The sequence below is a fragment of the Bacillus rossius genome, assembly GCF_032445375.1.
Source record: "Bacillus rossius redtenbacheri isolate Brsri chromosome 9 unlocalized genomic scaffold, Brsri_v3 Brsri_v3_scf9_2, whole genome shotgun sequence".
Classification (NCBI taxonomy): domain Eukaryota; kingdom Metazoa; phylum Arthropoda; class Insecta; order Phasmatodea; family Bacillidae; genus Bacillus; species Bacillus rossius.
Genome location: NW_026962013.1, coordinates 9608691 through 9635074, shown reverse-complemented (window position 1 = coordinate 9635074; position 26384 = coordinate 9608691). Strand labels below are relative to the sequence as shown.

At 39.8% G+C, this 26384-nt stretch overlaps 1 protein-coding gene across 3 annotated transcripts; it reads left to right on the top strand.

The window, feature by feature from the left end:
• Nucleotides 1-2484: 2484 nt before the first annotated feature.
• On the top strand, nucleotides 2485-24104 carry LOC134543133 (synaptotagmin-1-like). Of its 3 annotated transcripts, XM_063387972.1 has the most exons (10): nucleotides 2506-2574; nucleotides 6336-6784; nucleotides 8389-8572; nucleotides 9564-9715; nucleotides 14983-15143; nucleotides 15867-15992; nucleotides 16547-16779; nucleotides 17983-18295; nucleotides 21968-22097; nucleotides 23310-24104. In XM_063387972.1, the coding sequence occupies exons 3-10, from the start codon at nucleotides 8442-8444 to the stop codon at nucleotides 23621-23623; spliced, it is 1560 nt and encodes a 519-aa protein (XP_063244042.1). In that variant the 5' UTR covers nucleotides 2506-2574; nucleotides 6336-6784; nucleotides 8389-8441; the 3' UTR covers nucleotides 23624-24104. The 3 variants fall into 3 exon arrangements, with proteins under 3 accessions (XP_063244043.1, XP_063244041.1, XP_063244042.1); XM_063387973.1 differs by lacking the exon at nucleotides 6336-6784 and having other exon boundaries at nucleotides 2485-2574; nucleotides 23347-24104; XM_063387971.1 differs by lacking the exon at nucleotides 6336-6784 and having other exon boundaries at nucleotides 2485-2574.
• The last annotated feature ends 2280 nt before the right edge of the window (nucleotides 24105-26384 follow it).

Below are 26384 nucleotides of genomic sequence, written 5' to 3'. Positions count from 1 at the left end.
TAATAATGTATGAAGTTGCAATAATTAATTGTGTGACTGGCCTTCGAATATTTACAAACATGATCTCAAATACTGAACCTTAATAGTTTAAAAAAAACTTTGGATGAAAGAAAATTGTAACACATGAATTTAAGTATTTAAATATAAATACAACCTCAAAAAAATGAATAAAATTACAGTTATTCTACAGCAAAGTTATCCTACTGTCCAACATGGTTAGCCCAAAGTTTAGCTAACCCGGTAGACTTTTATCACTGACATCAGCTGTCAAACGAGCAGAATAAGTTTTTAACATTAACCTGGTTGCTTTTCATAAATGACTTCATGCTGGGAAGTTGTCAGGAGTGAAAAGAGGTAGGGTTGCTTGTCATGAGGTTCTAAAAATAGTAAAATATTTTTCTCCCTGATTCATTTATTCCAATTATTGATTTAATATTTCTTGATTATATAAATGCCAAACAAAATATCCTTTTCATAGTATATAGTAGTGGTCCCCCCCCCCCCCCCCAAAAAAAAAACTTGCCTCACATTCCTTTCGGCAGAAGTTCAAATGTAATGTTTGGAGGGTACCGTTTTTAATTCCCCCCCCCCCCTTCAAATTGTTGGCATGACATAGCTTAAATGATGTATAAGTTTATTTGCTTTGTAATATTGAGCAGACTCCAGAATGTAACTGCCGGAAGGAGAGAACCGAGTGCAGGTGACGTGATATTGGACTAAAGTGCGTTGTGCGGGGAAGCGCAGTCGCCGGGAACTGATTACAGCCGGCGAAACTATCGACCCGCCGCGCTGCAACCGCCGTGCGAGGCGCCTCAAAACATTCCGTCGGTCAGCGTCTCGCTTGCCTGATTTGTCGTCAGTCTCGAAAACACGAGATGTGGAAACTCGTTACAACGCAGAACAAATGTGGACGCCGACGTGATTCGAAGATGAAAAGTTAACCGGTTCTTGAGCAAATTTATTCTTACACATGCTGAGTTCATGTGACACGTTCTCTGAGATACGAATTTCTTGCTGGTCAGGTGTTGCTGTGAAAGTTCTTAAACCAGTATTTTATGGTTCTGACACTTTATGTAATCCTGCCGCTGTCGTTCAGATATTTCGGATGGATAATGTCAGTTGATCTTGGTCGCCGGGGCGCATCACTGATTTGCCGGCGTTTTTAGTTCGCGCAGAGTTTATTGATACTACCACGTGTTTATTTCAGTTCAGTGTTTACTGTTTTCTTGCGGGTTACATTTCAAACTTGGTATTCCGTTAAAACTCCAGTTGTGAAGTCGTCCAGTGTAACTCAAATTTATTACATACGTAACCGAACTTGTAAATATACTCGCATTTCCGATGAGTGGTTCGAATTTTGGCGGACTTCGCTGTGGGCCGTTTATCTCATTGTGTTCCCGGGGCCCTTACTGCGCTACATTTCACTAAGTTCTTGTCCGATTTGTGCTTATCATTGTTTTTTTTTTATTCCGCATACCGATTGTGTCGAGACCATGTGTTCGTCGTAGATGGATATACGTAACTAAACTGGTAGAGGAAATTGTAAAGACATTGGTCGCAGATATAAGTCACATATTTAATGGAGTAATTTCGTAAACATTGGGGAACATGAGGGTGATGGACCGGGATTCTAACCCTGGCTGCCTGGTCCAGCAAATGTTCGTAGTTCTTACCCCCGTTAACGTCTCGTGCCACACTTGCGCCTGCAAGTGGAGTGCGTACAAAGTTGTAGTGCAATTTTTGGGGCGCAAATAATAACCTGAAGAAGCGGTAATGGCTCTAATACGTTCGTAAGATTCAAATTGTAATATGCAGAACGGTTAGTTGTGGGGAAGATAATTATCAGCTTAAAACATTTTGGATCTGTCTTGTATTATCCAAACTGTTAGATTTTTTTTTTTTTTGCTACAGCGATCGTGTATTACGTCAATCATTCCAAATAGCACGCCAGTACTGCTAATTGGACGGTGTTGTGTAAAAATGGTTTAACCCACAATCGTTTTCAACTGAGTAAATTGAGCTCAAAGTTGAACACACAATAACCGGTATTGTGGCAGTGCGTTGAATGTTTTGTCGCAAGATGGCATAGTAGCAAGGAATGTCGGTTTTAAAAAAATTAGCTCAATTAAAAGTGTCATTTTACCTACACAATTATTTCAATAACTTTTTTTTTTCTTTTGTTGGTTAACTCATTTGTGCATATCACCATCCAATTGGGTCCGGTGCCGTGTGTTAAATTAAGCAAAGTCATCCAGCAACATTGCTGCAACTCGAGAGACGACCTCGCTGCTGGCTGGGCTGACCGCAACTGACCGAGCAGCGGGAGTGCGGACCGGCGGTCTGGCAGCTCGTGTGAACGGCTCGCCGTTTTATCTGGAGGACTTCCTGTGCGAGCGAGTGCGGTGCCGGATAAGGGCTCGCGCTTCGTTACGCCGCGCGGGGGGGAGCAGGTACCCGTGGTGGGGAGGGTGGAGGGGGGGGGTGTGTTCGCGGCCCAGTGTTTGCACGGCACATCTGCTGCGCTGGTGGCTCGACAGCTGCAGCTCCGCGCGGGTTCGCCGAAGCCGTCTAGAGGTATGTATGTGCAAGCCTCGGTCACATCGGGCGAGTTTACTGCCGACGCGCCTTTCGTCTAGCCTCGTTGCTAGAGACCTGCGAAATTCGCGGATTCATTCGGTGATAGGCTAGAATTCAAACACACATGCCTCTTAGACAATTTTGCTATTTGGCTTAACTGTTCATCTGGACGAATCTTCAACCAGTTATGAACCCTCAACCAAAGAAGGATCGAATCACAGACAAACCAGCTGAGACGACTTACAAGTCGGCAGCCAATGAACTTTGCCCGAGTGTACAGGGGTATGTGCAGTCTATCCTGAAGGCCATCGAAACCGCGAATTTTGCAGGTCTCCACTCATTGGCCGTTTAAGCAGAGAAATCATGTAATTCGAAACTTAATTTCGATTGAAATGAGAACGCAATTAGTTAAGTCCAAACCACCTTACGTAAAACATATTGTGAGCAAGAAAGTTGTGCCACCCGTGTGTGCTAGCGGCGAAACGCTCTCTTAGCCGACGGGCAACTTGCAGACTCGCCTAATGTAATTGAGACTGCCCCCCCCATCCTTAACTGTACGAATGCAAAGACCCGGGTTCACTGATTGGGAGGTTACGTCCTCGGTGGTCGCGCTTGTTGTGGCGTGGCAAGGGGTCTGTGGTTCGACCCCAACTACCGGAGTGTGTGACCAAGTGGCCCCACCTGTTTTGACCTGCTTGTTATTACGTATTACGTGCGCATGTGGAGAAGGCAGCAGTTGATAGCTACGGGCGTGCATGCGGCATGCTATCACTACTGTGATCACGCTGCAATAACAATTTTAAACGTTCTCACGTATGCAGTTGGCCTGACGTGAACTCAATCTGCGCATGTTATCTCTCGGTGAAATAGTTTTGGTATCTCGAACTTCGTATGGCGTTCGTCCTCTAAAATGAGCGGTGTATTTCGATTTTTTTAAACACGTGAACTTGGATCGGTTTTACCCAATTTCTGTTTCTTGTTTTATTGTAGTTAACCTCGCCATGACCTAAATTCTGAAAACTTTTCAAATTGGTGGGTTTTATATGTAAGCTATGTAGATATTAAATAAACTAATAATTCATTAAAATTTATCAGTTCTAGGTTAATGGACAATACCCCAGCCACCAATTTGTTTTCTAAGAATGATTAATTTTTTGGGATTAATAAGATAAAGTAAATATATATTCGTGTAATTGCAAATTGGTTTGCTTGCAGAATCGGTTTTCTGGGTAATTACAGATTTCCATGTGTTACATAGGCGTAGTCTACTTTTCTTGTTACGTGAACTTTTATTTTATATAAATGCAGGAAATGAAGTTTCGGTATGAAATTATTGCGCAACGAATGATGCAGACCGTTAAGCAAACTGTTGCTCAACACCTGCAAAGTATTGCGAGTTATGTCACGACAGCCCGCAGGTACACTAGTCTTTCAACCGGACGTGACTAGAATCGCACGAAGGCACACTAAGCCAGTGTTAAAATAGTTGTCAAAGCATTAGCATCGTTGGCCTGATTCGTTCGAACTATTTACCTATTCAAGTTTTTTATTAATGACTGTGTGCGTCAAGTCAAAACGTAAAGTAAACCACCAAATAAATATACATACTAGACAAAACTGCTGTAAGTACGTATGTTCAGCAAAGACAATGTTATCTTCTTGACGGGTGACGGCTTGCTATTCTGCAACCTTTACAGAATGAGTATGCATTCTTCCGATAAACTTTGACTACAGTTTCATCACGAAAAAATAACTTCAAAACATATGTACGACTTATGTTCGAAAGTGCTTCCAATGCTGGAATACAAAGTTTAAAGTTGGGGCTGAACTAAACTTTAATTGTAAATAATAAATTGTCTAAGATAGAACACTGAACGTCTGGATTATGTTTAATTCAATGAAGTTCTACAACCATCGCGAATTTTTTCAACTTCATCAAAACTTATTTCGTTGAAATAAGTGTCTGTAGTTACGCGCTACAGAAATATATCGAATATCGTATAGAGGTTTTCACTTTGGTCGTGATAAACCTGCAACCGAAATTTGTCGGTTCAATTCAGATTCAACCTCTAGCACCGCAGGTCTATTCTTGAAAATACATGTGGCATTTCTTTTCCGTAAACATTTTGGCAAAATTGTTGCGACAAAAATTTATTAATGTTACTTATAACAAAAGTCCGATCAACATACCATAGGCCTACTTATTGGTGAGTTACGTTATTCATTTTAAACATTTATGTTTTACGTGAAATCGTTCCAGCTAAATTGTGCACTTTTCAATTCTTGCTGAGTGAGTTAAATTGTGGAAACGCTTGATCTAATAAATTATTATGTTATCTGCAACAGATGACAAACGTGCTGTGTCTAATTTGAGACTGTGAAGTCGATTAGAAACATTTTGACAATAAATAACATGCTAAACTTACAAGCACACGTTGACCTTCCGAAATCGATTCCAGATGTGACAGCGGGAAGCATAATACTAAAATATCTGCGTTAGATAGTCCGTGTCGTGTCACTTACAACATAGAGAGTAAACAATGAAGTGCCTGTGTGTATGGAGCTAGTGTGCGCAGGGCTTAAACGCTAGACTAGCATTCGAATGACGCGGGTTGGAATTCTGCTCCATTCTAACTGATTAAAAGTTTTTCCGTGATTTCTGAGATCACTCCAGGCATGTGCTGAAACGACACTTCGGTACAGGTGCATAGGTCAAAGGCGATCCCGTTCTTAGTTTCCCTGAGTCGTTGACGGCGACACGTAAAAACCACTTAGGGCCGCAACTAGAGTCTCTGGCACCCGGGGCATGAATGGATTCATGCGCCTCCCCCCCTCTTTTTTTGCACATACCACACCAATAAAGCGGGGAGTCCGGGGGCCCTCCCACGGAAAAATGGTGATATTTAAGCATTTTCCATACCTACATGTAACAGTTTCTGTGCTACTGTAACTTCCATGCATGAACCCACTATGTCCATAAAGTAGTAGTCCATATAATCACTAGACTTGTTCATTAAATATGTTGAGACGTCATATTGTAAATCAGATTAGACATGCATGCAAGTTAAAAAACTTTTTACCAGTTACCAGTTGTAGTAGGAATTACAATGCAAGCGATTGCGGCGCCCCCACAGCTTTGCGCCCGGGGCGTATGCCCCGCTTGCCCCCCCCCCCCCCCCACCCACTCCCAAATTGCGGCCCTGACCACACTAATCATAAAATAAATATTGAGACCCACACTAGCCAAGTTAGCTCGTGACAAGTGGCCGAAGACACCGCCTGCAGAGTCAACTACTGCCATGTATAGGCAGGAAAACCACAAAACGCTTCCGTATCTAGTCGTTCGGCGTCATTATCAATGCAAACACGTTCTCCGTGGCAACTCGACCAACAAGAGAAAGTGCGTAGGTACATTCATAAGCTGAACGGTAACAGTTATTTGGTCAGGCCACGGCTTATACCTGTTTTTTTTTGTACCTTGAAATACTTTTTTATTATTAACTCGTGTACTTTACCAAATTAGATATGTGGCCGAGTCGGTACTGCAAACACTGAAATGCTTATGTCGTCACAATTTCAGTGATCTAATCTTTATTTCTACGATAATACACGTGACAAACTCCCGCTTTGAGTGCCACGAATGCTTTTTTTTTTTTTTTTTTTTTTTTTTTTTTTCCCCACGTGTGAACAATTACTATATTATTGCGTGTTGCATTTTTCTTTTTTTTAGTCGAGTGCTTTGAAAGCCTTGTTCCCAGGGCGCGTGGCGTGGCCAGTCCGTGCACTTCCGTGCTGAGGCCGTCGGCATCGACGATCCACCGGCATTTGGCGGGAAGGGCGGCCGTCCCCACTGCGCCAGATGCACACTCACTCGTCCAGCGCGTCGGCCGTCAGCTACATTCCTCCTGCCTTCCGAGAGGCTGATGTCCTTTGGCAGTAGAAGCATCGTGCCGGGCCTACATCGTACCAAATCATAGACTAAATAAATAATGTTTTCACAGTAATGCCAGTAATATATATATATATATATATATATATATATATATTTCTAAAATATATGTCTACTATAAGCCAATCCACTGCAAGCACCCCGTCCCCTCCCCCTCAGCCAGCACAATTTCATCGCTGTAAATGTACATGGGGGTCAAGTGTGAGACGCCAGAAACTTCCCCGTGCAATGTTTCGACTGTCGCTGGTGAAAACTGATGTGAGTGCCAGCAAGCTCGGCTTCCTTAGGCTGTGCGCACACAGATTCAGACAAGATGTGTTGTGGCACCATACACGATGCCTCTCAACAGCTTAACACCATATTTTCGTTAAGTTATTTCTTCCCACATTCTTGACATATAATTGTTGTGTCCTTCAAAAGGATTATGCAATATGTAAAATAGGTCTTTCCGGCACTAAACAAAGTAATTGATGCATCCAGTTCCATTGTGGGGACAAATCAATCAAAATACTTAACAATTGAATATTTACTCAACACAAAGTAAAAATGAAAAGAAAAGTATTTAACTTATAGGTTTTAAATACACTATGCTGTGTCTTATACTTGTTCATGTGCAGAACACCACAGCAATCCGACTGTCTGCTCGCAACTAAATTGGAGAAGTCATTTGATGTAGCGTGCCACATCTTATTGTGTGTGCATTGCTTGTAAGTAAATATATGGAAGTCAACTACAATCAGACAAAATGTTGTGTCGTGTCGTGTCTCATTCTGTGTGTGCCGGGCCTTATTGTCCTTGTTACAGCTGCTACAGAATTATGCATGGGCCCCGCCATGTCATGCACTTACACTGTACAATTTCTGAACAGAAACTTTGTTTCAGCCGGTAGGGTAAGTCAAGTCTTGGCGAACACGTCACCAGAGTGTAAAGAAAAGTGCAACAATCAGAAGTGGGGGTACTCGATAGCATGTTTGTATTTGTAGATCACTTGTAAACGTGCACACTTCCAATATGCATTTAGGCCACGCAACCATGCTGCTGCCACGCACAGGTCACAGACTGGCATGTGACATGTGCAAGTGACTTTTGAGTCGTGCCGGGACCCTATTGTGTTAAGAGGTAGTAATAGATTTGCGACGTTTGTGTCTGCTGCTTTTAAACGAACAGGTTTTCTGTCGCTCTGCATGGCCACTTGAAGCCAGTCAGATGGCAGCCTGCGATCCATAGATCTTGTCTTCCCTTAATGCCTTACGGGCAGATGGCTTGGGCTTAGATGTAACATGTAGTCCATGTTGAAAGTTGGGTGGCGATGCCTCAGCAGCGTTGTGCGACATCTGGTTCATCGACATTTCTTATGTATATGAAACTTAGACATCTAGGCCTCATTACACCATGCATTTTTGCATTAATTTTTTTTTGTGTATTGAAATCACCTAATTTTATATTTTTATAGGTACCACATCTCATTTTTTTTCTTCAAAATTTTGTGTCAGTTTTGTAATGTGCAAGAGTTAGTGTGGCATCAAGTTATCACCCTTCAAATAGCAACCTCATAATTTTGAACTCAAGATAGCAACGCTGACGTACGAAAGCAACCCAATAATAATATTTACCCATCACTATACAAATAACTGTGCGTATTGGGGACATCATCGCAGGGCCTGGGGCTAGCGCTGGAGACCATGATACTTCGAGGTGGCATGTAAAACCTGTCAGTATCGTAACATAGTGATTCGCCCACTCGGGTAGCCAGCGGTGGCAAAGCTTTCCATAAACATACTACCTTTCAACAGACAAAAAACCTTTGGTAAACATCTGTGCTCATCACAGCACCCGACATATACCCAAGTATCTGTTGCTAGGTTGACCCAGGCTGTGAAGATGGCCGTGGACTGGCTGCTGTGAAGCGACAGCCATGCGGCTGTGCTGCTGCGACTGCTGCGACTGCTGCGACAGCAACTCATCTGTCGTCGACAGCACTGAGCTGCTGCACTGCCCAGGCATTGGGGAAGGCTCTCAGTACTACACAGTCCGCAGGATATCCAGGTACAACGTCTTCTTTGAGCTAGTAATGTTTTGAGAAAGATAGTATGTATCAGTTCAAATTAATTTGTGCAAGTTGACAGTTGCAGATGATGAAATTAAAATAAACCATGTACATTTAAAAAGGAACCATTATGGAGTGTAAAGACGTAGGTTTGTACCCGTATTTACCAGTAAAATATTTCTTTATAAATGACAACAGCGTCACTTTTCTCATAGAACTTGTTATTTTGTGGTGGAAGTTAATATTTGCACGACATGAACTCATTGTAACTTGCTTGCATAATTCATTGTTTTGCATCCATTCATACATGGGTAAGGTAAGTTTTAAACACTTGCAATCTCATATAGCAAAAATTTGATGATCAATATTTTATTGTTACTGTTCTGAGTACTATATTAAGGAAAATAAAATATTACAAATTAAATAATACCACAGTATGAGAGAGGCTATGCAATTTCTGTTTGTCGCACAAAGAATGCATAACTGATGAATTTAACTTTCAGTGAATAGGAGGGCACGAAGTCAGATTTAGTTGACTTCTTGTGGAAAAATCAGATTATATGCAGTTGCAGTGTTAATTTATATGTATGTCGGCAAAAGTCTTTTTATAGTGCAAAATACCATCTTCCCTGGTCATAAAAAATAATGTTAATATAAAATATTTCCACAACTTTTTCTGCTTGTTCCTAGAAAAATTTTTTAATTCCCTTTTATTTCATTGTTTTTTATACTTGTGACAATTTTGTACTATTTTAGTTTATAAAAACAAATTAAATTGAAAAGACTGCATATTTTGTTCATTTATAGAACTAAATGATGTCCCTTTGTAACCATAAACAAGTGAATATTGCCCAAACTTGAAAGTTCATGGCATTTGGGGGGGAAAAAGTTACTTTTAAAATTTGAATTAACACAAACTTTGCAACTTCACACATATGTTTTCTGATAGACTTGTAGCACAGGATGTTACATAGTTGTGTCCTATGCTAGTTTTGGGCGGGCAGCATCCCAAGAGGACCTAGAAGGCTCGTGCCAGGACCTGTGTGAAGTCAGCAAGGACGTGGCAGACACGCCTGATGACATCTCTGTCTTCACGCCACTGGCTGATAAGTACAGCGGAGGAGGGGCAGACCCGCGAACAGGTGAGCAGCACTAACAAGCACAACTGGTGATCATACATGTCTAGCGAGAATACTTCTTGCACCATTGTGAACTTTTTATGTATTATTTCAGTCATTAATATGAAATTATATATTAGAAAATTTAACAGGTTCAGATAGTACCTATCTCCCCCCCCCCCCCCCCCAACCACCCACAATAAATACAAACCATACACATACAACAGACACACACAACTGACCGATAGATGGACAAAGAAACAGACATACAAAGAAACAAATGCCAGAGAAACATACGAGCAGATGCCAAAAAAACATATACAGTAGAACCCTGTTATAACGAATCTGAAGGGAGTAGTTTATATGTTCACTATAGAGGGGAAACTTTATATCTGGGAAAACTTTTATATTGTCAATACATACTCAAAAGCAAAATCTTAACTACACATAGGCCTAAGCCAAGAAAAGAACGAATGGAAATACTCAAAGCAACAGTTTTATGAGAAAATGCAGATATTATTTTTAATGAACTATACATGTACAAACTTTCTATTACCTAATGGTTCTTGGACATCGGCGTATTATCCTTTTTTCAGGCATTTAATACTCTGTGACGTTTTCGCAGCTTGAGAAAGAAGATTTTTCAGCTTGTTTAATATTGTACTTAATGTGGATGTTGCAATTCCCAGTTCCTTTGCTATTAACACGTGCGGGACAGTGGGGTTGGAGTCTACCTTTTCAATCATGTCCAGTTTATCTCGCACAGATAATGCCTTACGTTTTTTACCGCGTTTTTCGCCCATTTTTATGTACGTATTTCTTATTGAAGCACATTTGCAGCTTAATAACACGAAATTCTTTTTACCGTGAAAAGTAAATAAACGAAAAATAACGAGTCTGGCGCATCAAAGATCACTACGTATCATTTAGTATCGCAGTTGCTAAAGCTGAAACGAAATTTTCTCACTTTCTATGGAAAAATTTAGTCCACAGAGTTCTATCTAGTGGTAGTCTTACGAACCTTACTCGTTCAAAATGTCCGAAACGTGAACGATAAAAATGAGACGTAAAAATATTGAATTTGCTGCTATAATGTACATACGTATTTGTGTGGCGGTAATTTATGTTTAATTTTGATAACATATTAAATGTACATGCGTTCACCCATTCTTTAATTATGCAGGGAAAACTATTTTTTATTTTCACCAAACTGATCACCATTTTTGGCTACACAGCCTACCGAGGCCACTCGAATACGACTTGTTTATAATATGAACAGTGAACAATCGAGTAGCGTATTGCGGAGAAAAACTTCAAGATGATCCAGAATAGACGTTTTGTGAAAAAAGTTGTAATTATATGAAAATATTTGAGATAAATGTGCATTATGTCGGCAAAATTTGTTCGTGGTACACGGGAAAACGTATCAACATTGACAAAAGTTGTGCGCTATATCCAATAAATTAATACATAACCTCACATCATTTTGCCGGGACTGAGACGGAAATTCACAATAAACGGGAATTCATTATAGGCGGGTTCACTATAAACGGGTTCTACTGTATACAGATGGACAGAGAAACGTGCAGACAGACGGAAAAACATACAGACTGGCGGACAGAGAATTAACCAGAAAAAGAGAGACATACAGACAAAGAAAGAAATTAAATGAATAATTCCTATTTGAACCAAACTGTGTGGCAGTGAGTGAATTGTTTCATGGTATAGGGTGCGGCGCGGAAACTTGCTGATTTGTATTTTGCGTCAAGAAGTGAGATGGAGTCGGAAAAGGGTGGGGAGGGTCTCGTTCTAAAGGGCAGTCCATGACGTGTTGTCACCCGCCTAGTCAGTTGCTGCCATGCGTTGGACCAACGAGCAGCGAGCGTTTGCCGTCGAGGCTTACTTTTCTAATGGCCGTTCCATTATCGCCACTCAACAAGCGTTCCATAATCGATTCAGTATTCGTCTTGCAGGTCCATTTCCTGGTCGGAAATCGATTGTTACGTGGGTGGACACATTTAGGGCGAGTGGAAGTGTGATGAAAATTGGGACAGGAGGTCCGTGGACTGTCGCTACCCCGAAAACACTGAGAGAGTGAGGCAGTCGTTTTTACGCTCTCCACTGCGTTCAGCACGTAAACACGCCGCTGCTCTGGGAATTTTGGATCGCAGTGTAAGACAAATTCTTCATAAATTCATAATGAACTGAACTTTAATCGCTACAAAATGGTTGTGATACAAGTGCTTAGTGAATGCGATTTTATTGCTCGTCGAAATGCATGTGAAGTGCTCCGTGACAACTTGCCTCATGACGCACTCGTGTTCTTCAGTGATGAGGCTCACTTTCACATTTAGAGCAGTGTAAACAAAAAAAACATGCGTTATTGGAGTGATAACAATCCGCGTGAACTTCATCAGCGGCCACTTCACTGTGAACAAGTAACTGTGTGGTGTGCAGTGTCAAGAGCGGAGATAATTGGTCCTTATTTTTTTGAGGAAAATGAACGCGAAGTCACGGTGACTGCGGCTCGTTACACACAAATGATTGAAGGGTTTTTGTCTGCCTGCACTCGCAGAAATGAATGTTGGGGATCTCTGGTTTCAACAGGATGGAGCCATGGCACACACCGCGCGATGTTCAGTGGATCTTTTGAATCAACATTTCGCAGAGCGCCTTATCTTAATGAGAGGCAACCTTGTTTGGCCCGCCTGTTCCCCCGATTTGGTTCCGTGTGACTATTTTTTATGGGGTTATCTGAAAACAATTGTTTGCAATTACCATCCAAGGAACCTACCTCATCTGAAAAACAACATACACCAGGCTATCGCCAACATACCCGTCGATATGCTTGAAAGAGTTGCACAGAACTTCAGAAATCGGGTAACTCAATCAATGACAATGGGGGCCATCATTTGATGGATGTCATCTTTAAAACTATATAATGAAAAAATTTCAGGTAATATATATTTCAAAAAAAATTAAATTATAATGATATCTTTACTACTTTATTTGTTATTGGCCTTTCAAATCATCAAGTTTCTGCGCCGCACCCTTTATATACATGTTTAAAAAATAGACTTGGAGATGGTTATTGCGAGTTTTGTTCAACTGTAATTAAGTGGAAACTGGGATCTGAGAGGGAATGATATGGTAATCAGGAACTATATATAACAGCAGTCATCCGCAATCCTCACATGCACGCTGCCGTTATCACAAGCAGCGCACAGGAAGTGTGATGATAGTACGTGTACAACACTAAACAATTAACGATGCTATTGTTCTAGTTAAACTCGGGTCTGTGATTGTGCCTGTCTTTTGAAGTGAGCAGTACTGACTTGCAGTCTCGGCTCTGTTCAGACAACAAACAAATATTAATTGCTAAGCCGTGGTAGCATGTCCACAACTCATTCAAGGGAAAGACACACACATTTTGTTACTGTAAATAGTATATACGTCATCTTTTGTGGCATTAGTCCAGCCATTAAACTATTTTCAGGGTGTCTACCGACCCTGGAAAACCTGGAAAAACAGGGAATATTGTAATCAGGGAATTTTTGTTTGGTAGGTTGTAGTTGGCAATACCTATGTTTTTTTGTTTATTGATCAGCTTGCATTGACATAGCATCAAGTGTATCCCCTCCCATTTTTATTTTTGAATGGCAAATAACGAACAGTTCCCACATCCATTTTCTTTTTTATTTACCATCGGATTCGGAAGTATCGTCAAATCACGGGATACAAACTGGTTCAAGCTGGTCTGTTATCCTGCTGACGTACGTACTGCAGCATGTGCTTCCCATGTTCGGACTTGGGTCCGCCATTTCAATGACTTCGGCTCGTAGCTGTTTCTACATGCATGCGTATCCGACTTTAAACCTGTGAAATTTTTGTTGTGTAATTGGCTCTTATTTTATTGCATTTCTGGTGCATGCTAAAATTTCACCCTCAATGAAAAAATGTGAACGATAATTCCCGTCTCAAAGGAAATGTTACAGATTGAGTGTTGAGGCATTTAAATGTGTATATTTATGACGCTCAGCATTTTTTAAAAGAATTCTACGTTACATTTTGTGTCAATGAGTTTTGTATTATAAGTTTATTTGTTATATGAAAACATATGAATTAGCATATCACTGGTGAGTAGGTACTGAAAGACTTGATCACATTTTTTATATATAGTAGTTTTTATAACTAAACAAAAATTAAATAATTAAAAAAATTCTGTTTCTCATTGTAGTATATTTAAAAATGGTTAATAGGAACCCATCGTTGACAATGAATTATAATGAGATGTAAGTACCGTAGTACCGTGTTTTCTCGCATAATCGTTGCACATTTTATTCTAAAATCAAGTTTGAAAAGGAGGGGTGCGACGATTATGCGGAAGAAAAAAATTTTGTTAGGTAAAGTTATTCATAAAAACCAAACCCATTCATGGAAAGCACGTATATTTAAAAAGTGAAGTATAAAAGAGCACGCCAAACAATTAAATTAGAAAGTCCTGCAACAAAAAACCTTACTTCAACTTTAAATAGAGAACCCAAACTGTAACGCAAACCCAGGCCACTTGAATCTGCGAAGTGAACTAATGCGTAACTATTGCCGTAGTACACATTTACCACGAAAGAATGTGGGCCAACAAATGTAGTTAACTTGGTGCTCTACAGAGAGCGCGCGCTGCATGCAATCTGCGAGATATCGATATTCGACTACGTGCGCACGCTCTATACGGGAAGCAACATAACCAAACATAAATGATGCCAACTAGCGCTAGCTACATGTTCATAAGCGGAACCGCGGCGACGCAGACGATCAGATAAAGGAAATAATGTTTAAAAAGTCTTTAAAAGAAAATTTACACTTCAGACAACTTCGTAATTCCGTTAATTAAATAAGTGGTAATGCCCGAATAAATATTAGATTTCTACTTTAAAATACATCGTTTTATACGGAAAAAGATACCTACACAAAGCGCTCGGCATCTAATAGCGGGACCAAAAACATCATTTGACGTTTTAGCTAGAAGTTTTTTATCCCAATTTTGACGGCCAAAAATACAGGTGCAATGTATATGCGCATGCGACGATTATGCGATAAAAGAGGGTACATAAAATTGCTTTTCATAAGTGTGATGAGAATTTATATTAATAGCCAGTGAAAAAATGATAAATTTTATTTTCTGTGATTTGGAGTGAGTATTGTATCTTAGTCTCATAGTTATGGTTGTAATAATTTGGCAAGTTTGTGTCACTAGGCCCATAGGAAATTATGCTTGAAATGCTTGGTTCCAGGGGTCGCGGAGCCCGATAGCTGTGCTCTGCCCCCCCTCTCTGCTGCCAAGAAGCAGCCCCAGTGGCGCAAGGCTCTGCACGGCCTCAAGCCGAGGCCTGGCCGGCTGCGCAGCAAGTCTCCCGCACCCGTGCCCCCCATCATCATCTCGTCGCCCAGCAACGTGAGTGCCCGTGATATTGTCATAAATTCATACCAGTTTACATTTGAGATGGCTTTGGATAGTATTTGTACGATTAGGAACCTAATCTTTTTTTTTAAAGTCATAAATGTTGGAGTAATGCATTTGATTTGAGTTTATTGAACAAAGTTAACCTAAGCATTTAGGAAGTAGTGAAAAAAATGTAAAATACTGATTTCCAACATAACTTTGGCCTTTGTTGACTCGTCAAGCTAAGAATTCAAACAAAAATATAATACTTGGAAGTCAATCGTCACATAATTTTTTTTACCACTTCCTATATGGTTTGATGTAAGCTTTTGGACATACGCCATTGCTAAGCACAAGTATGTCTGTAGAAGAAAACTACAAAAAAAAATTTGTCATTTATTTTTGTCATTTGTTTTTTTTTTTTGTAGTTTTCTTCTACAGACATACTTGTGCTTAGCAATGGCGTATGTCCAAAAGCTTACATCAAGTCATGCACTCCCATTGCACAAATCTTTCAAAGATAATTCCTATATGGTGCTCAGGCACCTTTATACAATAACACATTCATTTGTATAAAATTTTTTTTTTAAATACCGTCTTAACATTTGATTAACGACAGTACAACTTTTATTCAGTCAACAATTCTTAGGTTTATACTTTTAGTCTCATTCCATTGTCACGTAACATTGGTAGTGGAATAACCTGTTGCTCACGCCGAGGGGTTCTTGACCACAGGTGGATGACACCTCCTTGGCCCTGCCCCAGTCCAAGCTGCGACATGTCCTCACCATGTCAGACGTCAGCTCCGTCGGGCTGACGGACCACCCGCAGGTCTTCAGGTTCAAGTCTCGGTCCATGCAGGTATATCGCGCTCGTGTCTCAATGTGATTTACTACTGGAAATAAGCATTTGTTTTCAAATATTAACGTGCTGTTTTCTAGCTTTTAATGTAATTTAAAGTGTGAATACACTAGTGAGCTGTTGAAGAAGTTGTCACTAGCTAGTCAGGGGCATTTAATGCCGGTAAAAAGAAAAGTTCTGTTCAAACCAATACCACATTTTAACCTTATCCACCGTTAAGATTATTTACGAATAAATTAACATCTCTTTTGTAGTGCATACCAGCTATAGCAGTACTAAATTAATTTAGTGACTCTTTTTGTGGGTGTATGAATTGGCCTTAACTTTCGAAATAAATATTAAAAATATTTTTATATTTAATGGTAGATAAAAAATTTTCTTCACAGCCTTTCCTTAAATGCATCTCTCATAACAGCAGTTGTGCACCTTTGAAAAAAAAAAGTTTATTCAAACCATTTTCTATTTTTTCTTTGCCTTAAAAATATAAGCAGATCAATTGAAAAATAACATAATATTTGAGCATTTTTGAGGCAGCGTGGTGGCTGTTGATGCAGGACATCAACTCGTCGGGTGACTTGCACCGCGACGGGAAGTTCTCGGAGGAGGCTCGGAGGCTGGCTAGATCCGTGGGGCTCAACGTGTCCCTGTACCCCAGCGAGCCTCCCCCCCACCACCGGTCCGCCGAGACGCTGGGGCCCTCGGAGACTCCGCGCGGCGACGACAGCAGGCAGGAGTGCGGCTGTGGCCGCGTGCACTTCTTCGTCACCCACTACCCCAAGGACAAGAAGTGAGCTATGTCTTGTAATACATCGTGTCATTTTTTCATCACAGTGCAGTTTTACTGGAGACGGGTCAGATTAAAAATCTCGAGCTGATGTTTGTATCGTCTTGAAAACTTTCACAAGCCCTTCAAAATTTTGCTGATATTCAAGCCTGGCATGTTATTTTTGAGCCAATAAAAAAAATTGCACGTTTTCAGATACTTGATTTTCTCCCTCAGTGTATTCTCTCTTTCTAGTTTCACTGCTGGGAGTTACTTTTATTTTAAGACTTTAACGCATGGGATGTCTTGAGCACCTGCAATAAAACACCTCTATTAGATCCTGTGTTAGCAGCGGTATAACAAAAAGTTTAATTTTCTAAGATAACACTTTAGATATTTATTGTTTAATCCTATATTTAATAATTTTGATAGTAAAATACAGTGGTTAACCGTGTCAAAAGCCTTGGCTAAGTCAAAGTAACATGCGTCAACTTGACCCCGTGTTATTACTTCTGAATAAATTGGGTTAACAAAACTAATTAAATTAGTAGTAGTAATTGGATGTTCATAATTTGTGTTTTTTCTAACTTGTAATAAAACCTAACAGGGTATAGTTACCTTATATTTATTGTTTTAGTTTTTCTTTTGTTAAGTGAAACAAGATTTAACTTTGCAAGACCATTTCTCTAGTTCAATAATGCTTTCTTGGAGTTGTAAATGATCTTGTATCAAAGTAATCTGCAAAGAAAATACCAGTAGAATGATGTAGAATCTGAGTAATATCATTAACAAATTATAAAAAAGTAGAAGAAAACAAGTACCCCTCCTAGAAATCCATTATTTGAATATTGTAAAGAAGAGTTATTGTTGTGTATTGATAAAAAAGAATATCTGTTTCTTATATAACTGGTTATAATCACACATGTCTAAATTTAATACCTTTTCCAATGATATAGAGTGATTACAGTATATAAAAATTTAATTACTTCATTATAAATCAGTTTAAGAAAGGTGAGGATATTCATTGTAAGTGGTCATTCAATTTCTGAAACCATGCTACTTATTATTATTTTTTTTTTTTGCAAAACACTCCTCAAAAATTCATATTTAGTGATACCTGGTAATGATAACCATCTTTCATAACTTTAACATGGTGCTAGAAATTGAGACCACATGGTTAATATATTTTGGTGCTGTGGTTGTAATTTAGTTTGTGCACATTTGCAGACTCTTGGTGAACGTGACTCAGCTGGAGGGCCTTCCACCGAGAAATGACTACCAAGACTACACGGTTGCCCTCAAGGTGCAGATCCTGCCCGCGGAGAAGCCCGCCAAGACTGCCCGGTTGGGGGGGCAGGAGATAGACGAGGACTTCTACTTCAGCCTGAAGGACGCCCGGGGCAAGGCAGTGCGCCTGTCGGTGTTTGATGCCGACCGGATGGGCAAGCACGACGCCATTGGGCACGCGTTGGTTCGCCTGGATGCCGACGCCATCCGTGCGACTCAGTTGTACACAGTGGATTTGCAAAAGCAATCTGAGGTAGGCACAGCATCCTCTTACGAAAGTCGTACGCCATTATTGAACGTAAGGCAGATGTCTCACTAGACACTTGGTCCACACTTCCGTACAGAAGTTTATTTGGTGTAATATACAACAATTGTTGCACTTTTCTTGAAATTGTACATAGCATTTTCATCATGTCATTGTACTTGTAAATTGATAAATCATAAAGGTTTGCCAAGGCCATTTTTTTCCCATTAATTGAGGACAATCAAAATAGTTGATGAAGTTGAAGATTGTTTAAATATTTTGTTTAACTTTTAAATGCTTGCATAGCTGAAATCTTAGTGGCATCAACCCTATTCTTGAATTTGAGGATCCTGCACAGTACTTTTATTTTTAAATATTTAACCCATCAAAAATGTCTTAACTTACCTTGAAAATTGTCCAGACCACCTCGGCTAACTCAAAATTCGGAGTGTCAAACACTTTCATAAATCATTTTTGTGCTGCAAAACCAGGTCAGTGTCTAAGTTTCTTTTTTTGAAATAATGTCTCAGACACAGGTTGATATTAATTGTTTATTATTACCCTATTACAAATATTGTCAAGTCATATACCCTCTTCACTGATTTCTGAATGTACTGAAGGACTTTGTCCTCAGAACAATGACATGATCATTTGGACATTGCTGTGTGCTAACACCTGCGAACTGATGTAAAAAATTATAGTCTAAATTCCGAAAGATCAAAAAAGGTTGCGCCTGAAACTCAGCCGCTAAACTATCTATACTCTCTCATAATTTGATACCTTAGTAAGCCACTGCCCAATATGTGACTTACTCTGAAACTCATCCAGACAATGACTGAATGAGAGAGGCTACACATCCGCATCTGCCCGACGGAAGTTGCTGGTGCACATCCTCTCTGCCTATCAAAGCACAGCCCTTTCAAAACCATAGCAGTATAGTGAGGCTTTATTGACTGGATTACTTCATAAATAACTTAAAAAACTACCAGTCAATACAGACACAAATCAACAGCAGCACGGCACCTTTCCAAGTATTTCTCAGTTACTTCATCCCACCCTCCTATCCCTTCCCTCACCCCCATCGCTCAATCAAATCCTTCCCCATTCCCACCTCTCACCCCTTTCCCAATCCCATACCTCACCCCCATTCCATCCCTCACTCCATGCCATCCTATCCCTAACCCTATCCCTCAATCCATCACATCCCATCCCTCACACCATACACCCTCTCTATCCCTCACTCCATCCCAACCTCTAACACCCATCCCACAAAATCCCCAACCCCCATCCCTCACTCCATGCCATCCTATCCCTAACCCTATCCCTCAGTCCATGCCATCCCAATCCTCACGATTACTCCTCACAATCCAACTTCATCTCACCCCATCCCAATACCATCCCCTCCCATTCCTCACTTCATCCTATCCTATCAATCAATCCAATCCCTCTACATCCAGTCCCTCCCTATCCCATTCATAACTGCATCCCATACCCATACCAATCCCATCCCTAACCCCCATCCCCATATAATCCCTCATTCCCATCCCATATCACCACCATCTCCCAATCATTCCCATCCCTCACCCATACCAATCACTCACCCTAATCCCATCACTCACCCTTATCCCATACCTCACTCTCACCCCCATTCCACACCATCCAATCCAATCCCAGCATATTCTATCGCTCACTTATCCCATCCAGTCCCTCCATAACCTATTCCTAACTCCATTCCTATTTCATCCTTATACCCACCACATCCCATTACCATTACTCACCCATCCCTACCCCAATCCCCCTCCCTCATTCCCATCTGCAACCCCCATGTAATACCACACTCCATCCCATCCCATGCCTCACTATCCCTCTCCATTACATCCCTCACTCCTTCCTACCCCAAATCCCATCCAAAAACCCTAATCCCCATCTTATCCTTCAACCGCAATGCCATTCCTCACCCCATCCTCATCCCCTACCTCCCCATCCTTCACTCCCACCCCTCCAATCCAATCCCTCTATTGCATCCTTGCATCCCTCACTCCATCCTATCCCATCACTCAATCCAGTCCCTCCCTATCCCATTCCCATCCCTAGCCCCAATCCCCCATCCCATCACTCAGCCCTATCCCATCCCCCACCCCTATCCCATATCCATCCCTAACCCCAATCCCATACCTCGCTCCATCATATCCCATCCAGTCCCTCCATAACCCATTCCTAACTCCATTCCCATACCATCCTTCTCACTCCATCCCATCCTTATACCCACCACATTCCATTCCCATTGCTCACCCATCCCTACCCAAATCCCCTTCTCTCATTCCCATCCCCCACCCCTTCACATTCCTCACTCCTCCCTGTCCCTCTCCATTACATCCAAAAACCCTAATTTCCATCTCATCCCTCACCCCCATCTCACACTCCTATCCTATCACTCTCAATCCCATCTCTCACCCCCATCCCATTCCAACCCACTCCTCACTCCAATCCATTCCTTACTTCATTCCCACTCCATCCTATCCCATTTCTAAATCTTTCACATCTCTACCCTCACTCCATCTTATAACCATCCCATACGTCAACCCCATTTCACTATCCCTCTCCATTACATTCCTCCCTCACTCCTTCCCAACCCTCAATCTTATCTCTCGCCCCCATTCTATCAATCACTCAATCCCATCCCTCTCTCCATTCCCACTCCATCCTATCTCATTCCTACTCCATCCTACCCCATTCCTCACTCTGCTATCCTATCCCTCACTTAATGCTATCCTATCCCTCACTCCATCCCATTTATCACAATCCCTCTCCATCCCATCCCTCACCTCCATCAGAAACCCATCCTCACCCCTCTCCTCATCGCATATCATACCCCCATCACATTCCCATCCCAATCTCCTATCATCCTCATCCCAATCCCTCAACCATCCCATGCCCCACCCCATTCTCATACCCCCATCCCATCCTCATCCAAATTCTATCCCTCCCTTCTTTCCATCCCTCAACCCCAATCCCATTCCATAACTCCTGAAAAAATAACTTCAAATATTTGTTGCATGTTAAGTCTCTCATTGTTCTTGTTTTTATTATGAAGTCCCATAAAAGAGAATCTCAACAGAGGTATGCTTTAATCAAAATTTTGTTAGGAAATTAATATAAGCTATTTCAATATGATTATGTGACTGTTATTTGTGATTCAAAACAATGATGTTTAATCTATCTTAAAGGTATTCTGCTTTGAGGAAATTTTTTTTTGGAATCTATGAAGATTTTTTATTAGATTTTGATGACAAAGAAATTTATTTTTCGACTTCAATATTGATCTTTTGTAGTCTTGATTATTTCAGCACATAAGCAGAATCATGTGACATTACTTTATGTTTATTTACGTAGGTGTTGGCCGACTTATTCTTATTTACTTTTTGCAACACACTCCACTCTCACACACTACTTACTTGCAGCTCAACAATGATCTATGCACAGCACACACAGATAATCATTTTATGGAAAATCCAACTGCTTGATCTGGTATGGTAACTGAGCCTTGCTGCAGTATATCGGATGTGAATACTTGAGGAGCCAAAGGTACCCTACAACATGATATGGACTTGATTGTAAATGTGAATTTTATTTATTTTAATACTTCTAAATTGAAGCACAACATGTTTTGAACTGCTTTAGCTAGACGTGATGCCAGGCTCTATACAACTCACAATTGGTTATGACTCCGAGGCTCAGCGCCTCTCTGTGCTGGTCGCTGCTGCGTCAAACCTCTCCACCAGTCACCTGTCCAAGGCCAGCAAACAGCCAGGTGAGACACATCTATCAGAGAACATGAGGTTTTTAGTCACTTGTCAGAGTACAAGCCTAATAAAATTAAGATTTACCATTGTTGATTTTGTGAATTTACTCAATCTACTACTACTGTAAGGTGTGGCACAGCTGGCCTACCCTCCGAAGCCGTACAGAGTGCGGCCCTGCCTCTTCAAGGCGTACACGACGTCCATTGCGGTGACGGTCTTTCTCTTGGCGTGCTCTGTGTAGGTGACAGCATCGCGGATCACGTTTTCCAGGAACACTTTGAGCACGTATATATATATTAAATCTCTCCCTGAAGATTCAGCTTGTTCATCCCTAGGCGTAATAAATGGGGCCATAACAATTGGGTTTTACTGTTGTACAGTAAAATGGAATTCACCATATTATGTAAACTAGCTAATGCCAGGCATGTGTTGCAATGCTTTACTTTTTTTTTTGTTAATTAGGTACACGCATGTATATAAATATAAATTATATATATATAAACTAAATCTGCTTTCCTCAATGTTTTATTACAAGTAACATCCTTTCTTTGAGATCACATCTTTCCCCCACCCCATGATACTGAGTAGGTGATAGGTGGGAACAAAGTTCTGTGAATTTTTTTTTGTTTTAACCGGAAACATTCACAGCTAATTAGATTAAGAACAATGATTTAGTTTGAATAATTAGTACCCGTGTTATTCATAATAATAATTATTAATGTATTTGAAATAATTTGTGATGGTTTACATGTAGCTATTAATTTTTAATATGATCTGAATTGTTTTACGGCGTGTCTGTTGTGGTCATTGCAGGTATGTGGTACACACTACTTACATTTGTTGGCCGATTACAGATGCGCCTACCGTTTGGCCTTCCCTTCAGGTGCAGCTGCCTGCTCTTGGTTGCAACGTGGGGGATGTGTCCATGTACCTGCTGTGACCTCATTTGCATGTATTATGCCCACCAAAAAATGCCCTTGACTGTTGGTGGGGTTGTAACAAGTATAATTAAATAGTACCAACTACACCAGTTGTGAAATATGAGCGATTGGTGAAATAGTAGTCATTTAAATATAATTCATAGTAAGAATGTTTCATTCAAATAGGTCTCACTTAAACACCACTACTAGTATCTGAAACCATTTACTTATTTTTTAACAACAATATGGACTTCTATTCAGAAAACTAAGGCAGGCACTAACAAAGTGTAATCTTTGCAGACAAGCTGAACACTTACGTGAAGCTGGTGCACTACAGGGACGGCGAGAAAGCGAAGAGCAAGCGGTCGGGCGTGGTTCCCCACGACCAGAACCCCCAGTACAACCAGCAGTTCCTGCTCAAGATGCCAGGCCTGGACGTGGCCGAGAGCTACCTGGTGGTCAGCGTGGTGCTCAAGGGACTGCTGAGGGACGAGACTATCGGCAGGATCGTGTTCGGACCCCACTGCTACACGGCAGGGCGCGCTTACACCCCGTGGGGACAGGTCATGATGGGCGACAGAACCGTGTCTGACTGGTACAAACTTTATTTGTAACGATAATATACACATCATTACGGTAAATATATCACAACATGCAGCCTATTAATTTGTTACAATGCTCACCACTGTAAGTATTTATAGTTATCAAATTATAATAAATGCATTTATACATCTGCAAAATTACCGTGTTAATACAGCTCATTAATTAAAAACTAATAAGTTTTAACTACTTTTAACTTGCAATGGAACTGAAAAATCAAATTTACAAGCTTGCCATCATGACTTTATTCTAATGGACACTTATTTACACATTGAGATACTTGTGAATAATTCATAAAAATCTAAATTTGAGGATACAATGTACAAAGGTTTTTCAGTATAGTAGAAACTTGAAAGTTCTGGTTTGTCCAGTTGGGTTTGAATGTTTTATTTAGTGCTGAGAAGTACCATGTTTTGTTGCACATTTTATATTAAAATCAAACTTGAAAAGTTAAAGATGCAACTTTTATGTGAAAAAAATATATATATAATTTTTTTTAAGGTACAGTTATTCATAAAACAAACCCTATTCATGGAAAGTAAATTTATTAAAAAAGTAGAGTATATAAAAGCACACCAAATTTAGTAATCCGTAGAACAAAAACATTTTGTTTGACTTTAAATAGAAAAACTAAAACGGTGACCTGAACATGAATCAGAACTAATGCATAACTTTCATCGTAGTGCACACTTCCCATGAAAGAATGCAGGCCATCAAATAATTATTGTTTTCTATAATAAAACTACATACACAAAGTGCTCGGAATTTAACAGTGCAACCAATAAATTTCTGCAACATTTATGAGATAATTTTTTTCCTCCAAATTTTGACACCCTATAATAATGGTATTTGCTTCTCATTGTTTCCATCATAGTGAGAAAATAAAATAAAAAAATATTTTTTTCCCCTAGCTTTTTACTTATTTTTGTCCTGGTCCCTTTAAATATGTAAAAAACTAAGTTGTACTCAATTATGGTCAACAACTGCTATTCCGAGTACCAGTAAACACAATCTATCCTTTTCTACTCTCTGATCCAGCACAGATTATTGTTGCTGCAAGTATTAAAAATTTTCCAAATTTTTTTGTTGGCAAAAAGGTTAAGAAAAAGGGGGGGGGGGGGGGGGGGAGGCGGCATGATTCTTCCCATGGTATGTAAACCATGTTTTTTTGGGCTTCTACTGTATTTTGGTCATATTCTGTCACAGTTAAGCTGCACTAACACTATTTTGTAGAAGGATAAGTAAGATTCTTTGTAATAAATTTTAAAATTGCTTTTTATTTACAAGCAGAGGCAGTTGGTAAACTTAACTAAATGTTTCTCACAGCATTCTTATTCACGAGTATGGTATGCAGGATATGCTGATAAAACATCTACTCTTACTCACCAAATTCTCTATGCAATTTTCTTAATGTAACTATATATTTTCAGTAATCTCTGACCTTAATTCAAATTGGAAGGGGAAAAAAATGATATACAACCTTAACTAGACAATGCTCTGGAAAATTGGGTACAAAGAAAATTTTGTACAGCAACAATATTCTTCGCCATTAGCAACATTCACGAGTTTTCAGTTTTCTATTTAAATGCAAAACTTATATATCAAAAATACCACAGAGTTAAAAAGAATGCACTATTCAACAATTTAATTTAACTCACAGGAAGTCTATATTCGTTTGTGAGACTTTACAACTACTAATGGCATTGAAAACACTACATTTGAACTGCCTGATGCTACACTTATTTTATTCTACAGATAAGTTAATAATGACATTCATACTAAGCTACTTATATTTAACCTTCAGGATCAAGAAAATGACAACCTCTTACATTTCATTATTTAGATCACAGTTTTCACAGACATTTTTCAATAAAAAATTTAATAGTAACATAAAATATTAATTTTTTTTATAAATAAAAATAGTTACTCTGCACTTTATAGCATTAAAACAATGCAAGCTATAGAACTTACCACCATGATTCATGTCTAAATGTTTAAAAAATAAATATATATAAAAACTTACTACTGCACACTTTTAAGTGTCCAGTTTATGCCTTTTTAAATTACATGGTAAGATCAAATGACACAATTTTGTCACCTGTTACAAAAATAAAACTATAAATAACTCAAAATCAGTCTTAAATGTGTGCTCCACTATTGGCAACAAGTTCTCACATAGAAAATATCCAATACATAAAGAACCCAAGAAATGGTAAGTAAAACAAAAATTTGGTTAAAAATGGTTTAAGGGGAGCTCACCTAGTCGGCTGGTGTGTGGGTGGGGGGTGTTTGTCAGTGATAAGTGCGACGCTCGCTGGGGCTTGTAATGTGATATCATTTCTAGTACGCAGTCTTCTTGTCATGAATAGGAAAACTATGAGATCTACAATATAACCGTAACACTATATGGCGGAGAAAAGATGAACGTGTAATGCAAGTCCCTTGAGTGCTTTCAAGAATTTGTACAGTGTTTTTATGCATCAAAATTATTCTGAAAACACACATTTTAGCCATTTTTACTCTTCTAAAAATACAGTTTAAAAATAAAATATGGAAACAGAACTAGTAATCCATTCACAGCGTATTCTTAAATGCCTTTCGAAAAGAGACACCACTTTGATATTTTGAGTGGTTTTAAATTGTATTTTTTTTTTGTGAACCTCTGAACACCATGAGTGTGCCTGATTAGGCAGGGCTCTTAAAAGAGTAAAACCTGGAATGGTTTTGAGCATACTATTTAATGCTTGGCTTCAGCTTGGACCTGACCTGTTTTCA

Coding starts and splice junctions, on each gene's coding strand:
- LOC134543133 (XM_063387971.1), top strand. CDS start 8,442: ATGCGGCTGTGCTGCTGCGACTGCTGCGACTGCTGCGACAGCAACTCA. Junction 15,144..15,866: donor TCATCTCGTCGCCCAGCAAC/GTGAGTGCCCGT, acceptor TCTTGACCACAG/GTGGATGACACCTCCTTGGC. Junction 16,780..17,982: donor CACTACCCCAAGGACAAGAA/GTGAGCTATGTC, acceptor GCACATTTGCAG/ACTCTTGGTGAACGTGACTC.